The 18,165-nt window shown below is 41.7% G+C and overlaps 1 protein-coding gene across 5 annotated transcripts; it reads right to left on the reverse strand.

The window, feature by feature from the left end:
- Positions 1-1,550: 1,550 nt before the first annotated feature.
- rpap1 (RNA polymerase II associated protein 1) lies at positions 1,551-18,136 on the reverse strand. 5 transcript variants are annotated; one of them, XM_054797566.1, is made up of 27 exons: positions 18,106-18,136; positions 17,169-17,369; positions 16,717-16,865; positions 16,452-16,544; positions 15,550-15,739; positions 14,834-15,001; positions 14,477-14,695; positions 12,671-12,786; positions 12,497-12,595; positions 11,875-11,976; positions 11,638-11,805; positions 11,378-11,554; positions 11,128-11,262; positions 10,872-11,042; positions 10,627-10,784; positions 10,377-10,547; positions 9,236-9,431; positions 8,892-9,001; positions 8,615-8,810; positions 7,657-7,803; positions 7,390-7,532; positions 6,241-6,673; positions 6,033-6,151; positions 4,608-4,839; positions 4,342-4,518; positions 4,001-4,057; positions 1,551-2,084 (listed from the first exon to the last, which is right to left on the reverse strand). In XM_054797566.1, the coding sequence occupies exons 2-27, from the start codon at positions 17,365-17,367 to the stop codon at positions 1,956-1,958; spliced, it is 4,254 nt and encodes a 1,417-aa protein (XP_054653541.1). In that variant the 5' UTR covers positions 17,368-17,369; positions 18,106-18,136; the 3' UTR covers positions 1,551-1,955. The 5 variants fall into 5 exon arrangements, with proteins under 5 accessions (XP_054653541.1, XP_054653540.1, XP_054653538.1 ...); XM_054797565.1 differs by having other exon boundaries at positions 14,834-14,998; positions 15,550-15,736; positions 17,169-18,135; XM_054797563.1 differs by having other exon boundaries at positions 15,550-15,736; positions 17,169-18,135.
- Positions 18,137-18,165: the final 29 nt, after the last annotated feature.

Consider the following 18,165-nt stretch of genomic DNA (forward strand, 5'->3'; position numbering starts at 1 on the left):
CCGAGGAAACCTTTCAGGCGCAATGATAAAAATAAAAGAAAAACACACAAAAATACTTTTGTAAATAACTAAATAAAATTTTAAGTAAATGCGTAACAATTTTGGAAATATTGGCCATTATTTTATTTTAAAAATAATATAGTTGGAAGTTTTTGCATGTTTATGTTGTTTGTTGCATGTGTCCCACTTTTGACAGTACTTGAACACACCATTGTACGTGCGCTAGCCTTCTCCCTCTCTGCACAGATTGTCAACTATACTGTATTTTTATCGTTTTTCTTTCACCTCATGTTTGCTCCCAAATGCTGATACTCTGTGGGAATGCATAAAATTAAAGTTTGATGACGTTATTGAGCGCTAATGTGTATATTTGTTCTGTGCTTCAAGTTAAGTCATGCTAGCACACTGCCTGTTAGCACACACATCAAGCAGCGGCGCTATCATCTTCTTTCTGAAAAACAAAGGCCAAGCTTATAGTGGTGGATGGTGGGTCTGTATTCACTTTGTGCTTTTAATTTGATGTTGTTCCTGTCTTAGTTTTACACAATACATACTAAATGAGATCAATTACATCGCTATACATCTTCCTGCGGAATTTACCACTACAGGTATTTGGTCGTACTGCCTCTTATTCACTGCTGTTCCTTTGTATTTATATTTTCTTCTACTAAGCTTTCAAATGTAAAAAAAAAAAATACAATACTATAAAGTACTATAACAATACTATAACGTAAGTGAAGTACAGGTTCATATTTTTAAAGACAACTTTAAAAGCACAAATACCCCCCAAAAAAGCTACTCTTTCACAGTAACGTGAGTAAATGTAATAGGCTATTTCCACATCTAAGTAGTACATAAATATCTAATATAGTATGTAAGTATGGTATTGAAGTAGAGTATGTCTTAGTAGCTGCCTACTACAAAATACCAACAAATGATCCAGCTACATTTACCTGGTTTTAAAAAATATGATTTTTCACTCATTACCATTCCGAAAATGTTCGAAAAGTGTTTTTAAACCAAGTATTCACGGAATCCTGACTATGAATTGGTTCCTACGTAGAGGAACAAAACACCGCCGCCTTTACAAGCAGCCTTGAACTAGGAGACATGATGCCATCGTAGCCTTAGGTGAATTCCCCAGAAGGACGCGATATAAATGCATCATAAATGACCATACTGTGGGCTGTTTATGGCTCACAGAAGAGGCAGTCTCTTGAAGTTGGCGTCATCCCATCACAACACTTGCTTACAAACACAGCACGAGCAGGGGCAGTGCGAGCACACGTGTGGAAAACAAACCGGTCCCTCGTGGGCATTTTCCAAATCCGATGGCTGGGAGCAGATGGTTCAGCTCGGATACATGGAGTCTTTGTTCGTGGAGGACTTCATTAGTTTGCAACAATGTACAATAAAGGCACAGTGTATTCTTCTAATTTATAAAGCACAATACACATAATCTGGATGATTGTTTATGGACTTTTTCAACTCAATTTAAACAAAGTTCTCATGAAAGATGTGTTTAGCCAAGCAATATGTTAGTCTTTGGCCACAGACCACAATTTTAATACACACTAATGTACAAAAACGCACACATACATACAACGAGAGATGACCACAATGTATGTCACCGGACATTAATATCATTTACCGGCAACAACTCGTTCGTGACAGGCCCATACCCAACCCACGCATACGCTGGATTTTGTCATGATGAGTCATCCAATATTGGCTAAAAAATAACAAAAAATCCTTCATTATGCAAATACACACAAAACTGAGTGGATTCTGCCTTGACCAATGCTCCACCCTTTTTACTTTAAGCGGGAAAATTGTTGTCACTGAGACATAAGGCCATAAATTGGGAAAGAAACACGATCAGATCATGACAAAAGCACACCTGCTCCCAAGTCCAACTTTCTTTTCCGGGCCACTTCCATCACTGCTTCTCTGCTCTATCGCTGCAGACCCACAACACTGTCCAGATGCTTCGCTCTTATGGGAGGCAACTGCTCATATGTGTCAAACCCCAACTTTGAGTCCCGTTTGGGCAGGCGGAAGAACAGCAAGTGGTTCTTTAGCACCTGCGTTTGAGACAGACAGTTAGGATGGATGAACAAGATCATACTGTATATAATGTGTATCAGTAGTTCTCAACTGGTCTGGCTGCAGGACCCACCATCACCCCTTAAGGACAAGCGCAACTGCGGAATTTTTTCAACCAAAACGCCTTAAATATTTTATATTTGAAGAAGCCTGTTTGCAACAATTAGAGGGTGCTTACTGTCTAACGCGTTGCAAGCATTATATCCTGCCCGCTTCCTACTCAGGAACAATACATTTTTAGCCACAAATTCAAAATTATTTGAACCCTCCTCAGATAAACAAAAAGTCCAATTCAAAATGTACAAATTTAACTTTTTTCTGATTAACTCAACAGGTAAGTTTAATATTAATAATAAAAGGCCTAGTTCGTCTGTAGACCACCTCTCTGCCTAGGCCAATAGCGCTAACTGGACATGAAACTGTACCTGCGAGTCTTCATTGTGGGCAGAATACCCCCGCAGTAAAACGTGAGATGGAGCAGAGAGACACTCGTCCCTTTATAGTGCGCTCTTCTCTAGCAGACATGAAGACGATGTAGCTGTGTTGAATCTCACACGTCCTTTCCTTCCTGCTCAAGCTTGGCCAAGTCGCCCATAGACATGGCACGCACATCGTGGTGGCGTAGCAAGCAAATAGCACGAACGCGAGGTGCGTTCGGGGACATCGGCTAATTACAGCATTTTTTGGGGGGCAAGAATCACTGCTATATAAAGACGCGTTCTCCAAACCTGCTGACTAAAAACCTGACAAGGGAGTCAAAATTTTAAGTTGAAGTGCACTCATGACTTGCTTATTTTGGCCACATCAGAAAAACAGTGGCTAATAAAACCTTGCACTCACAAAATATTTACATCAGCGACAATCGTGATGATTTGGACACCACATGATTGTTAGATATCAATACATAATTAATTTAACACTTTATTCACATGGAGTAAACTATAGCCTAGCTTCTTGCTTTACAAGAGAAGGCATTCAAGGCAAATGCCACCTTAATAAACGCACGTGATGACAGCGGACACGAAAGGTAATGATTGTTATTGTTTTTCTTAAGTTGCTGTACTTGGTCAGTATTTTTTGTGTAGCAGAAATTGTGTGTGTATTTTGCAAACAGCACATCTGTAATGACTTCCACTGAAAATCATTTTCCAGGATGCAATTAGGCTTAATATCAGAGTCACTCAATAAAAGTGTGTCATTCCTGTCAGGTTTTTGGAATGTGGAATGAAGCCGGAGTACCAGAGAAAACTCACCCACGCACGCACGCACGCACGCACGCACGCACGCACGCACGCACGCATGCACGAGGAGAACATGCAAACTCCACACAGACAAACCTGCAACTAACAACTTCAGAAATATACACAGAATAGAAGATCTTCGTAAAGACCTCTGCAGGTTTGGAGAACGTGTCATATATACTGTAAGTGAAAGGCATGCACAAAATAATCGGAACACAAAAGAAAAAAAAAAAACAAGTTAAATGGCAGCTCTCACACAGGAAATAATGTCAATAGAAATAATCTGTTCCAGAGTCTGTCAACATTGTAAAACTATGAATAACTCTTTACAGGCCATGTTTTATTAACATTTTACCATTCTTAACTGTCACTAAAGTGTTGAAAATTAGTTAACCACTGTAATATTGTTTTTTCCCGTGTGTTGCATTGTTGTGGTGCATTATTTTTTTTATGTGTTTTGCTTTTGCACAGTGACCTTAACTGTCATAAAAGGCAGAACAGCCCAGCTGAATAGCATGAATTTGTCCATTGTCATTCAAAGAATTGAAATATCCTTTATTAAAAAAAATCATTCAGAAGTTGCCGTGTGTATGCATCATCACCAGTTAAGAAGAACAGCATGGATATACCCTAAAAAAAAAAAAAAAAATTACCTCATCCGTCATATAGTAGATTTTCCTCAGCATGTTGCGCCGCGCTGCGTCAACCTCCTGGAAATGATGAAGAGAAATAATCAAAAGGCTCCAGGACTGCAGTCCGCTACAAGCTTATAAAACTGCACAAGTAAACAATATAAACATCCAAGAACTAACAAATGAAACTAACAAACTGTAACCCGCAACAAATTGGAAGTAACGCGGTTAAGTTCCTGCATAACCCCCATAAAACCACAAAGTGTTTCCCTACAGTACAAACCGAATATGAGAAATATTCAGGGAGTGCAGGACTGCAAGTGATAGAAGTGATGCATTTCCTTGATATCAGATAAGCGTACCTGTGCGGCAGCATCCTGAGAGAAGACAAAAGTGTTGACGTGAGCCAGAGCCACCACATACAGGACAGGACACCAGCAGGGCTTCAGGCTCCCGCTGACAAGAGAACGGAAGTAGAGATGCACAAGCGGGAGGGAGTCTTCAGGTGGAGAGGTGAAGCGCTCCATCGGGATGGAAAGCTTCCATCAAAAAGGCACAATAATAGAATGTCATTAAAAAGGCAATCAGTGGCTTTAAAATGCACACTTAAAACAGAAAGGCTCATTACTTGGTCTGGAGTGACACCCAGTGACCTCAGACTCCCCACATGCTCCCCGAACACGGCCAGCCTCATGGTGGTGCTATATTTCCTCTGCAGGGGCAACAGAATCCAGCAGCCAAAGAGGCGGTCACCGAAGGACACGGCTTCATACTGAGTCAACAGGGCCGAATACAAATCCTGGAAGGATGCCAGACCTGGAGGAGGGACGTTCAGGTCCAAAGAGTCCAGCTTGGATGGCCTGCATGCAGGAGAAATGTAGTTTAATCGTCATACACACTTTTATTTATTTATTTATTTCCCATCACTTTTCTAAGAGATGATTACCATATTTCCTCAAATAATGACCAATGGTGGTCGTTTACTCAACTGCAGAAAGTACCAGGGCATGTATTAGAGGTAAGGCCTTCATTTGTATTTAATATAATATAGTATTACATACAGTACCAGTCATATGTATTGTGGTGTGAAAAAGTGTTTGCCTCCTTCCTGATTTCTTATTTTTTTGCATGCTTGTCACACTTGTCAGTTGTCCGTTCAAACAAATAAAATATTAGTCAATGACAACACAACTGAACACAAAATGCAGTTTTTATATGAAACGTTTTATTATTAAGGGAGAAAAAAAGAATCTCCCTTAATCCCCCCCCCCATTAAAATATAACTTTACGGAGATTAATTGAGATCTATCAGTCTAGGTTATAAAGCCATTTCTAAAGCTTTGGGACTCCAGCGAACCACAGTGAGAGCCCTTATCCACAAATGGCAAAAACATGGTGGCCGGCCAACCACACAAATGACACTACCGTACTTAAAATAATTTACGTGTATATTACCCTTTCATTTAAAAAATTAATATTTTATATTACATTCTGGTCATTTTTATATATTGTACATTATTATAGCAGTACATTCTATTAGTATTTGTTTAGTATTTGAAGTAAGCCCCTTTTACCGTTACTGCTAAAAGTGACATTTTTCTGCCCCCCCAGATTGTATTGCTCACAACTGTATCAGAGTAATAAGCCCATATCAACCACCTGATTTTTCGCTGTTCGGGGACAAAGTCACGCCAGTTTATTATGTTTTTTACACTACCATTCAAATGTCTGGACACACTTTCTCATAGAAAAACATGGCCAAGTGTGTCAAAACTTTTGACTGGTATTGTCTGAGATGTTGGTCTAATTATCTGATTGCGGGATTCCATGTCACTGTGTGAAAGAGCACACAATTCCGACAACATCCCGCCTTTGCTGGCTACAGCAGCAATTTTGTGGGATGTCGATGTGAAAGAGGCTATACTGAGAGTAATTAGATCCACCTATTATTTATTTAAGGCGAGGCATTCAGTCATTAATTAAGGTATGGCGTCCGTTGAAGTGGATGCCACTAGTTGAGGAAATGGGATGAGTGCACTTGTTTGAATCAAACCTGGTCAGCAGTCTGAACAGACCCCATGTCAATTTCTGAATGGGTTTCTCCAGGAACAAATCGCTGGAGCACAGGAACACACAGGACAGGCGGGCCACCTTTGCAACTGGGAGGATCACCTAAAGATGATCAAATGAAACACTTTATGGATATGTTCTTCTTAAATGTAGTATATTGCAGAAATAGTAGGAAGAAGAAACCCAGGTACCTTCAGGGCTTCCTCCCTCCAGACCTCCAGCACCAGCAGCCACTGCAGACACTGAGTGACTGCCTGCAGAGCTCCATGTGGGAGCTGCTCCACAGCGAGCCCTCCACCGCCAGACACCCCTGCTTTCTCGTACAAGCTGACAAGCGGGAGGAAAGGCCAGTCTGACGGCAGAGTGGGACCGGTCAGCTCTGGAAGGAGGTGGGATTTAATCCAGGGGTTGCGTCCGAGGAGAGCATCTTGGGACACCAGCACGGATAACTCCATGTGGGCCAGGTGAGTCAGGAAGCAGCCCCGGATGGATGGCAGGTTCTTACAGGCTTCTCTCAGGAGAGCGCCCACGTTTTGCAGCGAAGGAGAGGTGTGATGACTCGTTTCCTCGTGGAGCTTCAGCTCACCTAGCTCGATGGCCTCCGGACCTCCACTGTGGCTCTCTCTTTGGTCCGTGAGCAATATTGCAGGAAGATGTACAGTATTAACAGGACGTTTAAGATATGAAACTCATATTTAGCATTTACTGTATATAAAAGCATGTTAGTGGTGTAAAGTAGCTAAAGCTCTATCGACTTATTGTACAAGCTCCACCGTTACAATCAGATTCTTCTGAAAAGCCATGAGATGAGTCATGTCAAAAAAATCACGTTCACAAATCCATTGTTTTGGATGCCAGTTGCCTTTTTGGTGAAAAATTAGATCCTTCAAATGTCTTGATTATAAAATCATGTGAGAGATTTGAAGTGGAAAACTACGCCTTTGTTGCAGCCACATGACTTGGCTCGACGATGCATGTAAATCCATACTATACTTGTCTAAGTAGAAGAACAAGCTAGAAATGATACAAAAGGTATCTCTACCCAGTGGCTTTCCACCAGTAGCACTTTAATAGAGTGTATTTGGTTCATCTTTTTTGTGTGAAAATGGGTCATCTGCTGCTCTGATGAAATTATGAATAAACTGCCTTTATATTCTAATGTAATTTGTATAATTATATTATATTTATGGCACCCCAGCACAGAGGGACTTCTATACACAAAGCTAAAATAAAAAAAAACACAATTTTGGACTCTCTGGGTGGATTGTGTTCACCCAATTTGCTATTTGAAAAAAGATATATAGATATTAGTATACTAATGACAGTTTTTGTAAACTCACGATATAAAGTCCTTGCTGAAGATGATGGTGGAGAGTAGGTCATGAGCAAGATGCTCACTGCCTGGCAATAACCACGGGAGAAGAACAAGCGCCACCTGGTGGTAGAGAGGGGCATGCTTTGCAACTTGGGCCTCGATGGGAACCTAAAAAAAGGCAATAAAAGACAACTTAAGGATGACATATAGACAGTAAATTTTTGCATTACAGCTAGATTTCCACACAAAATTTAACTACAGATTTCCCAAAGAGAAAATCCCATCAACGTACCAATCGGTAGGCCAAGCACACCAACAGGTAGATGAGGTGGTGTTCGTGACGTAAGAGCCAGGCCTGGGTGTGAGACAGGGTTGGCGTGGCCTGACTGATGCTTCGCAGGTAATCAATCACTGGTTCTGATACGAGGAGGCCAGTGAACTAGAGGAGATAAATGTAGAACTGATGGAGTGTAACCTGAACATGGACACAAACTACATTCTATGGTCCATTCTTTATGCACAACATAAACACATACGTTCAACAATGGCTAAAACTTTTCAAACAGCAGTTTTTAGGAGTTGTGATTCATGTGCTGTGCGTGAAATACCACATTCACCCCTCTTATTCATGACCAGATTTTGGAAAAACTAATCTAGTTTTCTAAATCGTGTTTTCCAAATCCGCTGCTGGTGTGCATCTATAAATCTCCAAACCTGTGATTCCCAACCACTGCTGTGATGCATTAGTGTGCCGTGAGAGATCATCAGGTGTGCCACGGGAAATGATCCACTTCCACCAAACAGGTCCGAAAATGATTACTTGTATTTATTTACCGCTGTCTTTGTTCAACTATCTATGCCAGCGACACACAATGACAAGCAGAACAATTAAATGATCTTCCATTAAATAGCAGAAGGTACATAATTAACCTGGTACTATTCATACAGAATACAACAGAATAAGTCATGGCACGCTTGGTGTGCAGTGAGATGTGTCTAATGTGCCTTGGATTAATAAAGGTTGGGAAACTGCTCTTGACCAAATACAAGACAAGCTGTCTTTTTCAGACTTTTTTGAAGAGAATAAACGTGTTTCTTATTTTCAGGTCAACATGATAACAGTCACACCTCGCCATATACAGCATCATCGATGATTAGTTAAGATAGTTAGGTTACATGTAGAACATGTGCTGTACCTAATGTGGGTACAAGAGGGTGATCCAAACTATCACTAGCTCCACATGACTAACCTTGCCCATGAGACCTTTGTGGATGCCTGTGACTGTTTCCAAGAGGAGCGTCAGGCCTGTGAGGAGGGGGAGGGGACAGGAGGATGGCATCAACACCAGACGGTTCCTCCATCCTGGGCAGGCCAAACCAGGAAGGCTGGGTGAAGTGTCTGGATGTACGGAACTAGACTGGTCACTGCACACTACTGAGGAAGATCTGGCGGCAAAATCAGACAGAATTGGTGTTTTATATCGAGACGTTACCTGATAAAGTAGTGAGAAAACCATTATAATATACTTGAGGTTCTTGATGAGGTCTTGCACAACACTGTGGTTTATCAGGGGGAGAAGAACTTCAGATGTCAGCTGTTCCAGTTCATAAAGTGTTTCCACTGGCTTGAAACAGCTCTGAGTGATATAGAGACACATAAAGTTAATACCCATAACATATTTGGGTTTGACTGAACCGTGAGCTGCTCTGTGTCATAAGGAACACAAGTGAACAATGCCTATTTGTGGGTGATCAATGGGAGACAAATTTGCAGTGTTACTGAGGCAGCAAAAGAAAGCACTGACATCTGGTACAACAGAATCAATTACCCTTCAAGGACTCATAATAAAAAGTGGCAAGTAGATCAAAACCTGTTTTGTGAGCTGATGATAGAACGCCGCAAAGTAGAGCAGGTAAGCTGGCAGCAGAGTCAGACTGACATCTTTCTGTGCTTGATTATCAAGGCCTTTTATAAAACTCTTCAAATGGCCCAATAGCGGTGCAGGTAAGCCAGTCACACGACCCCATGACACTGGAGGAGGAGGAGGACATTCATCTCCTCTAGAACTGAAAAGGATAACAGAGATAAGGTCCAATGTGAGTAACATGAACAGTTTAGTTAACTGTGAATGATGAGAAAAACATTAATGCTATTATTATTCCGCAACAAAAAATGGAGGGGGGCCTGGTGAATGACATCATCTAATTTGCATAAATGACCTATTTTGTGTGAGAGACAAAAAGCGAGCAACAAACATGAAAAGCAAAACCAATATGTTTTGAAATACAAATGAACTATCGCTTCTTTTAGTGTTTTGTGACTTTCTGTCACAAAAGATGATTATTTTACAGCGGTGTAAAATAACATGAGCGTATGGCATGCATCAGCTTATACTGGGGCCATCTTTATTTTTCTCACGTGACACAACACTGCGCAGTTTTGCAGAGACTGCTTTAACTATTCAGCACAATACATTACAGCAGGACCCACTGCTTGTTGAGAAGAGCGAGTATCCAATAAGACTAGATTTGTTGCTACTACCTTTAAAAAAAAAAATTTGCTAAATACAGCGACAAAGTCACTAAGTAACACTGATCCCTCCTGCTACGTCTTCCTTCTTCTCCGGCATCTACTGTACAGAGTTGGGACGACAAGGTACATTCACACACTGTTCCATTATAATTATAATATTATAATGTGTTTATGAGCAAGGGCCAACGGGTAGCACCAAATATATTTGTGGTGGTCCAAATGTATTTGTGGCGGGCCGCTACAAATAAATGAATGCATGGGAAACACTGCATTTCCTAATTACCCCAATCAAAATGCTCCAATGTCATCTCCTATACTTCTCACAGCCTCTAGACAAGTATTCCGTTTGTATTTTGTTCCTAGATTGCTGATATGATGTGACAAATTAACCACAACTTAATCTTCAGTTCTGTTTTTACTTTTGGTTGTATTTTGGTTAACTGACAAAATGAATCAATCCGTGAGTGAGTTCTTTTTACCTAACCATGCCGGCGTGCAGTTGTTGGTGGCAACCGGCAGTGTGTGTGACCTGAATAAGCAGAGCGAGCAGAGCCAGAACCCGCTGGAGCTGTGGCTGCAACAGAGGATCAGAAGGAGCCAGCGTTCTGTGAAATGACTGCAACGACCTCACTAATGCTGGATACAGGTCTCTGTGGAACAACAACCAAGTACATTTAGCCAGAACAAACTGTCCATGGTGACAGTTTGGCTGTATTAATTTTTACTTACATGTACAAGTCGCAGGCCTGGCCATAGCCGGCCGCTACAGCCCACATCCTGTAGGCCTCCGTTGTGACCCTGAGAGCCTCGTATGGTTCCAGTAGAAGCTCACTGGGCTCAGCACTGAGAAGACGGGACAGACGTTCCCTCACACTGAAAGAGTTCAACTGTAGGGGGAAGAAGAAGAAGAAGAAGAAGAAGAAGAAGAAGAAGAAGAGTAACTCTTAGCAAGTAAAAAGGGCCTTACCACTTACCAGTCTGGCACATGTATGTCTGCCAGATGTAGCCAAAATCCTTAGCAGCTTCATGGCACAGGCCAGAGGGAGTCCATAAACAGACTGTGGAAGGTGCAAAGACGGTGTTGTCCAGGTTGTGGGAAGGAACTCGGACATCACCGTCTCCATCAAACGAGGACAGTCCAACACCTGAGAGGTGCCAAAAATGATATATGAGCAGAGGAAAAATGTAAATTAATAATTAATTAATTGATTTGTTGTACACAAAAGTTACCTGAGTGGCAGATGAAGAGGAGTGTCTGGCAATACGAGTCAGAACCTCCAGAATATCCTGTACCACCCTTGGAGAGGGTCGGACCACCTCGAGGATGTAACGTAATCTGGGGAGCAGTTTCATCCTCAAGAGACCCTGGAAAAAAAAACATACAGATTGAAGTTAGGAGACACTAAGCAGCAATACCTGATAGATGTCTTTGAAGTCCTCAGGTAAAGAGCAATTGCCACCAATGGCACATTAGCATTACCTTGACAACATCGTGCCGGGCCACATCATGATCAGTCTTCCTCTCTTCCTTCTCCTTGGCCGTCACTTGCAAAATCTCATCCACCAGTTCGTCGTCTTCCTCCTCTTCCTCTTGAGACGGCAGCAGGGGGAAGTAGGCCAGGCCACGAAACCAGGAGAAGGTGAGGTCCAAACACTCCTGAAAGGTGTGAAAAAATGATTTTCAGGCTTTTCAGGAAAATCAGTCTGAAGTGTTTTGCATCATGCTTTGAGGAGTCTTACCTCGTCCTCTGTGCACACCAGAAGCGCTCTGAGTGCGTGCACGGCGGCGGCCATCACTCCCTCCACGCCGTCATCCAGCGCAAAGCGGAGCAGGAAGAGCAGCCCAGCGTCGAGGAGAGTAGACAATATGCTGCCTTTAAGAGTTGAATGGTACTCCCCAGCACGGGCCTGCGGAGGGAGACGTGCGACCCAGTGAGCAATACATGCCATCAATCTGGTTATGACTTGAGTGTCTACCTTTGAGACGATGTTTCCAAGGGTGCTGAGGGCCAGAGTCCTCTGCTGGATGAGCTGACTGCGAGACAGCAGAAAGAGCTCCTGCAAGGAATAACCTGCACGCTGGGGAGGGAGAAACGCAAAACAATTAGCCCTCTGAAGAGTGAACTTTGAGAAGTGCCTGACTAATGAAAAAATGTAATCGTTGGCCAAAACACATGCAACACAACAATATACATATGCATTCTTTATTCATTCTCTTCATTTTATATTGGATTTCTTTTAATTTCATTTATCCTTTTATTTGATTTTTTTGTTATTCCATTTTAGATTTTTAAAATAATATTGTATTTTGGTATTTTATTAACATTGTCTTAGGAAAATACATTTTTCCCTTTTTTGCTCTTGAATTGATTTCCATTGTATTTCTTTTTAAAACAAAAAATGAATGCTGTTTTTTTTTAATTGCAGTGAATTGGATTGGTGCATCTAACTTTCTGTGTGGTTAGTATATACTTATAAAAAAAACTATGAAACAAACAAATAGCCAGTTGGATGTCATTTTGTGGGGGAAAATACTAAAAAGTAATGTATTGTGGAATGGTAAATATAATTATGATGAAAGGACATATAGCCTAGAGACCTCAGGCTCCTCTCCATGGTGGTGCAGACCCAGGTGGGTGGGCAAATCCTCCATTGGTGGGATTAGAGTTCCGTTAAAATCAAAACGGGCCTGCATTTCCTAAACAACATAAAAGCACAGAATGCAGTCTTCAACTTGAGAGGTGTTTCTTTGTTTGTTTTCTGCTCTGCTTACCTGTTTGGTCCTAGTTTTTCTGGGTGCAGGCAGGTTCCCCATCCACTCCAGCTTATCTGGCTCCACTTGGTCCATGTGGACCCAGTCCTTCTGAGGCCTCACTGGCAGCTCTTTCTCTAAAGTCACACACATTGGAGAGAGAGGATTTACAGGAGCTGATTTAGCATTGTTCTTCTCACCACCAAGGACGTATATACAGATTTATTCAAAATTAAACAGCGAGTAGATGACATCTTATTTGTTTTAACATCGTCATAAGTGAGTTAAAAGCTCTGTAAATTGTTTGTGATAATCAATTACTGTAAAGCACAAAAAAAACAAACTCTTCCTTTATTATTTCATCAGGACTGAGTGGAACAGAATAGCAAAGAGTGATTTTCCAGCTGATCAAACAAAAGTAAAGCCTGTGTTTGGCTTTAGCCATGCAGCAGAATGGGCCAATTGAAGTTATAGAATGATATATTGGACATTTGGGGAGAGAAGCCCTGTGCAAGAAGCAAGATGTTCAAGAGAGATATATAGAGAGAAGCTGCTGTTCATTTACATAAACAGTGGGCGTCGTTGAGCTATTAAAAATTAAACAGATGTTGAAGTGGATATTTTTGTATCGCCACAAGAGGGCGACTCTACCAATGAATGCAGTGGTTCCCAAACTTTTTACAGTCGCGTACCCCTTCAGACATTGGACGTGAAGCCATGCACCCCCTACACCTGCACACTTACAAAACATACAATTTTTTTTATCTTAATTAACTTGAAATATAGAACATAATTAATTGGTTAATTCATTATACAGTAATTCTGGGTTCAAATTTTGTATTTTGCATGGTCACGTTTTGATGAAAGTTTCATGAGCATTGATAAATAGATATGTAATCATCCTGCATATCTTTTATTCCAGCCTGATGTTGGCATGCTTCCGTTTGAATGGCTTGAATATGACTTTTTTTGTCCACTCACGACTGCTATAGTTTAAATCTGCATATTAATGCAATACCAAGTTGAAGGGGAATGTTTAACAATCATGATAAAGCAGTATATGAAGTACAAAAATACATACAGCCAACGATAAAGCCAAATTTTAGGGGGGAAATCCCCACTCACAGTGACAACTGGTTTTAACCGCTGCGCCGTGCGGATTGGAACACCAATATAAATGAAATCTTCAAGATGAAACAGTTTTAATGTACAAAATAATCATCAAGCTTACTTATTTCTTCAGATGATGTACACAGAGCAATTACCAACTTGTGCCGTCTCCTTTCTTCTCCCTAATCCTCATAATTTTGAGTGTTACACGTCTTTTTTTTATTCACGTATCCCCTAGTACAATTGGCGTACCCCGCTTTGGGAACCCAGGAATTAATGGAATGCTTGATATTGATTTAAAAAAAATACAAAAAACTTACATGAGTGGCCTTGCTATAAAAGCTAAGGGTTGCTTTAGCTGATAAATTTGCTAAGTAGACGTCTGTGGGACAGTGCTGTTTGGTTTTCATTCAAAACATCAATTAGTAATGTCACTGAGGCTTTGTCCACAAATTATGGGAAAGACAATGTCAGGGACGGAGGTGCAGGAAGTTGTCAGGCTTCAAGTTGAATTTATCTCCTAGACTGAGGTAACACACCGTCTCATCTGGAATGACAGCTCCCAGAATTAAGACTGATTAAAGGATTTGTCGAGCTCAGCAAAGTGAAACAATCACATAACCTGACTGCATTTAGTTCATTTGGCTCTCCACCAGCCAAAAGCAAGAGACAAGGTGAAAATAACAATATGAAGGTTTGTTTATGAAATCATCATACCAATTATAACACATCGCGGAGACACTTCCTCCTCTTCTTCTTCCTGCCCCTCGTCCTCCTCCTCTTCCACCCCCACTTCTTTGGGTTTGGGAGAGGGTGCAGTGCCGCTGGAGGAGCCTGAACTGATATGAACACTTTCCTCGCTGCTCTTGCCCTCTGGGTGTTTGTGTGAGGAGCTCTCAGCTCGGCGGGATCGAACAAACTCCACCAGCCTTGGATCTGGCATGCAGAAATAATTCTTTTCAACAAGGGGTCCAACAAAACAGAAAAGGTCTTTGCCTGGTTGCATATCATGTCATTGTATCCACACATACTAGATAGCTGCTAACTACTGATGCAAACAACTTAACTGCCTACCAAGCTGACATAGAAGCTTCTTCTGTTCCTCCAGTATTTCAGACTGAGACATAGCCAGTAGCTTCTCTTGGTTTTCCCTGTGGATCCTCCTGGTCTCCTCTGAGCTGATTGGGGCCCCAAGTCTCTCACCAGACACCAGCCTTGAAGTTGACACTGGAGCGATCCCTGCTGAAGAAGGTTACCATGTATGAGCTGGAGAAAGGATTTCAATATACCGTAAAGTCGTCCCTCGCTACATCACGGTTCGAACATCGCTCTCTCACTCTATTGCGGTTTTTCAAAAATTTAAACTGCAAAGCTTAGGGCACGGCATTGTCTATAGGTGCCCTGCAATTGGCTGGCGACCAGTCCAGGGTGTATCCTGCCTCTCGCACGAAGTCACCTGGGATAGGCTCCAGCATACCCCTGTGACCCGAGTGAGGACAATCGGCATAGAAAATGGATGGACGGATGGATGGATGCACGTAGAGACTGAACGAGGAAAATGAAACCGGCGAAATGCTAAAAAAAATGCATACCTGAGAGCAACAAAGCATATTCAAGGATCAAAATGCGTGCTGTGTATGAAAAATATGGACACGATGGCAGGACTACAGCACCCTAATGGCAGCAACCGAGACGTGCCATCTACATACATCATGGCAGATCTCTATTGGAAAGGTGGGCACTATTTGAGGAACTGTAGCAAAGAGAAATAAAGTGATGCAACTACTTACAATCGCCTGCGTGATCACACAGATCTATATCCATGCTTGTCTGAGTAGGACGGTTCTGCACACTGGGTTTGGGTTTCTGTGGGGCTTGCGACATCGAGTGTAATGGCAGCTTTCCTTCTTTTAGTCTCTGAGCAGCAATCTGACGAGCAAAGATGCTCTTTTTCCCACCTATGGCAGGCAGAGGAACCTGCTGGACAAAAGGAGGAGATGTGCACCTATTAGGGTTCATACACCTTTTTTAGGCAGGATCACTTTTCAAGTTTTCCCGCAGAACTTGGCATTTTGCATTATGATAAAAATCTAAAGATTACATTGAAAGAGATGTATTAGTCTATGCTGTAAAAAACATGAAGAGAGAACAAATAAAGGGAAATTTAGTTTTACACACTTTACTACAAGGAACTTTTCAACCACACTGATGTTTTTTGTGACAGATGTAAAATGTCAAGCATTTTAAAAGGAGTCTAAAATTCAATACTTTCATTTTTTTCCCAATTTTAAGCACCACAGGTGAAAATAATTGGATGTTTTGAGTAGCTTTACACCTACTGCAGTGTTTCCCATACATTTTTTATTAGTGGTGGCTCACCACTAAGAAATTTGGACCGCCACATATTGGCACAACCTGTTAAAAATTCCCCATGTTTATGCACGTCTAGGCGGAGGCTCTTATAACGTTTTACTTTGAACGTGTCACTTCCGCTTCTGGTTTTGTGTGTGCTGAGATCAGTAACTCTCTTGGGTGCTTTCTGACAATAAAAATCACATGTACATGCGTCACGGCCACTTATGCAAATGAGATGTTGACATCTTCACACACGCCCTCCCCTCCAACCCACCGCCATAGTTGGATTGCAGTCTGGTGGGAAACACTGTCGTGGTTTGTTTTCATGTATTTATACCTGAGTGCTGGTGGCTGAGCGGTGTAGTACTTTGGGGAACGCCATGCCAGTAACTTCTGGTAGAGATATTGGAATGGCACTGGTATCTCGCTCCTTAAAAGAATAATAACACAAAGTCATGCATGAAAATACAAATAACAGAATATAACCAAAACTTCACAAGACTATTATGACTGTTCTGGGATGTGTTTCCTTTGGGGCTCTCGTTACATTACAGCACATAAACAATTAATTATTCACATTATTCTTAACGGTGCTTGCTTACAACAATCTTGGAGAGCACAGCACTGATGTGCGTGTCATGCCTATCCAACCTCTCCCCGGCATCTTCATCGTCGAAGGTGACACGGCTGTTTTTGAAGCGGGACTTTTTGGGAGGCGCCGGTGTCAAAGAGGGAAGATCGTCCGGAAGATCTTAAAGCAAACACATCGTCTTTGTATTACGTATAATACAACTAAATTATATATCTAAATTTGTGGCACAACCTATGGGTTGTGCTCAAAATGTTTTATAACCATCAGACAAATGTTCAATGAATTATGGGCAATTACTTGTTAAGCCCCACCCGTGCCCCTGCAGAGATAGACAAAAGAAATCTGTAAATATGCCGGGAGCATGCATGTTTTGTCAAATGTTTACCCTTTTGTGTTCAGTGATGTAGCAGAAGAAGAGTTACATGGGTGACCTATTATTTATTGGTATAGATTATTTATTACCTTCAATGGTGACGACATCCCTCTGACTTTCTGTATTGTGATCATTATGAGCCTCCTCTGCATGTCCCCCTGCCTCGCCTCTCCTCTTGTCAGGACGGCGGACCACGCTAGCAGCAGACAGACTTCCAGACTTGATGAACTCCTGCTGCTCCTTCAGGAGGTCTGCCTCCGAGTCTGTCGGCTTGGGACGTCGCAACATCCCTCGAGAGGAGAACAACATCAGCATTATTTTCAAACATCCATACATTTTTATACTGCTCGTCCTCATTAGGGTGACGGTGAGCTGGAGCCTATCCCAGCTGACTTCAGGGGAGACGTGACGTACACCCTGGACTAGTCACCTGTCAATCACCGGGCACATATTAGATAAAACAACTATTGACACTCACATTCACTCCGAAGGACAATTTAGAGTCTCCAGTGAACCTAAAATGCATGTTTTTGGATAAGGCAGGGAAAATATGATGCCAATTTCACCAGTTGATAGCTCTTATTATATTAATCTGCCATGTATGTCGGCTCTGAGCAGACATGAATATTTCATGGACACATGGTGAAATGGGAACTAAAGTTGGATGAGACCCTTTGAAATGATGGCTCCGCCTCTGATCACTAAAGAAAAATGTCAGAACAACCGGTGGTGCTAATGCCTCTTTACTTTAGTGAACTGTACCATTTAAGATTATCTTGTGGACTTTATATGCCACTACATAGTGGATAGTAGCACACATAAATTACGTAACGGTATCCTTGTTTGAGAGAGAATTGTGTTATCACGTGTGGCTAAGTTGCCACCAGAATCCTTAAAAAGTGAACCAAACAAATTCCGCGTCTTAAAAGAAGCAACGTTGTTATATTTAGCAACAGCAGCTACATACACGACAAAATAACAACAAAATAGCTGTTCAATTTAGTGCAGTGAGTTATGCTACTTTACCTGACGCTGAGCCTGCCTGCAGATTAGCCAAAATACGGAAGTTGTTTGATGTGACGGAAG

The sequence above is a fragment of the Dunckerocampus dactyliophorus genome, chromosome 13 (assembly GCF_027744805.1).
Source record: "Dunckerocampus dactyliophorus isolate RoL2022-P2 chromosome 13, RoL_Ddac_1.1, whole genome shotgun sequence".
Taxonomy (NCBI): Eukaryota; Metazoa; Chordata; class Actinopteri; order Syngnathiformes; family Syngnathidae; genus Dunckerocampus; species Dunckerocampus dactyliophorus.

What these genes read in the sequence shown, in the direction of transcription:
- rpap1 (XM_054797562.1), bottom strand. Translation starts at nt 17,436, where the DNA reads ATGAGGACGAGCAGTATAAAAATGTATGGATGTTTGAAAATAATGCTG. An exon ending in GAAGCTTCTATGTCAGCTTG is followed by an intron (nt 14,696 to 14,833) that starts GTAGGCAGTTAA and finishes TCTGCATGCCAG; the next exon opens with ATCCAAGGCTGGTGGAGTTT. An exon ending in ATCATCAGCTCACAAAACAG is followed by an intron (nt 9,002 to 9,235) that starts GTTTTGATCTAC and finishes TATATCACTCAG; the next exon opens with AGCTGTTTCAAGCCAGTGGA.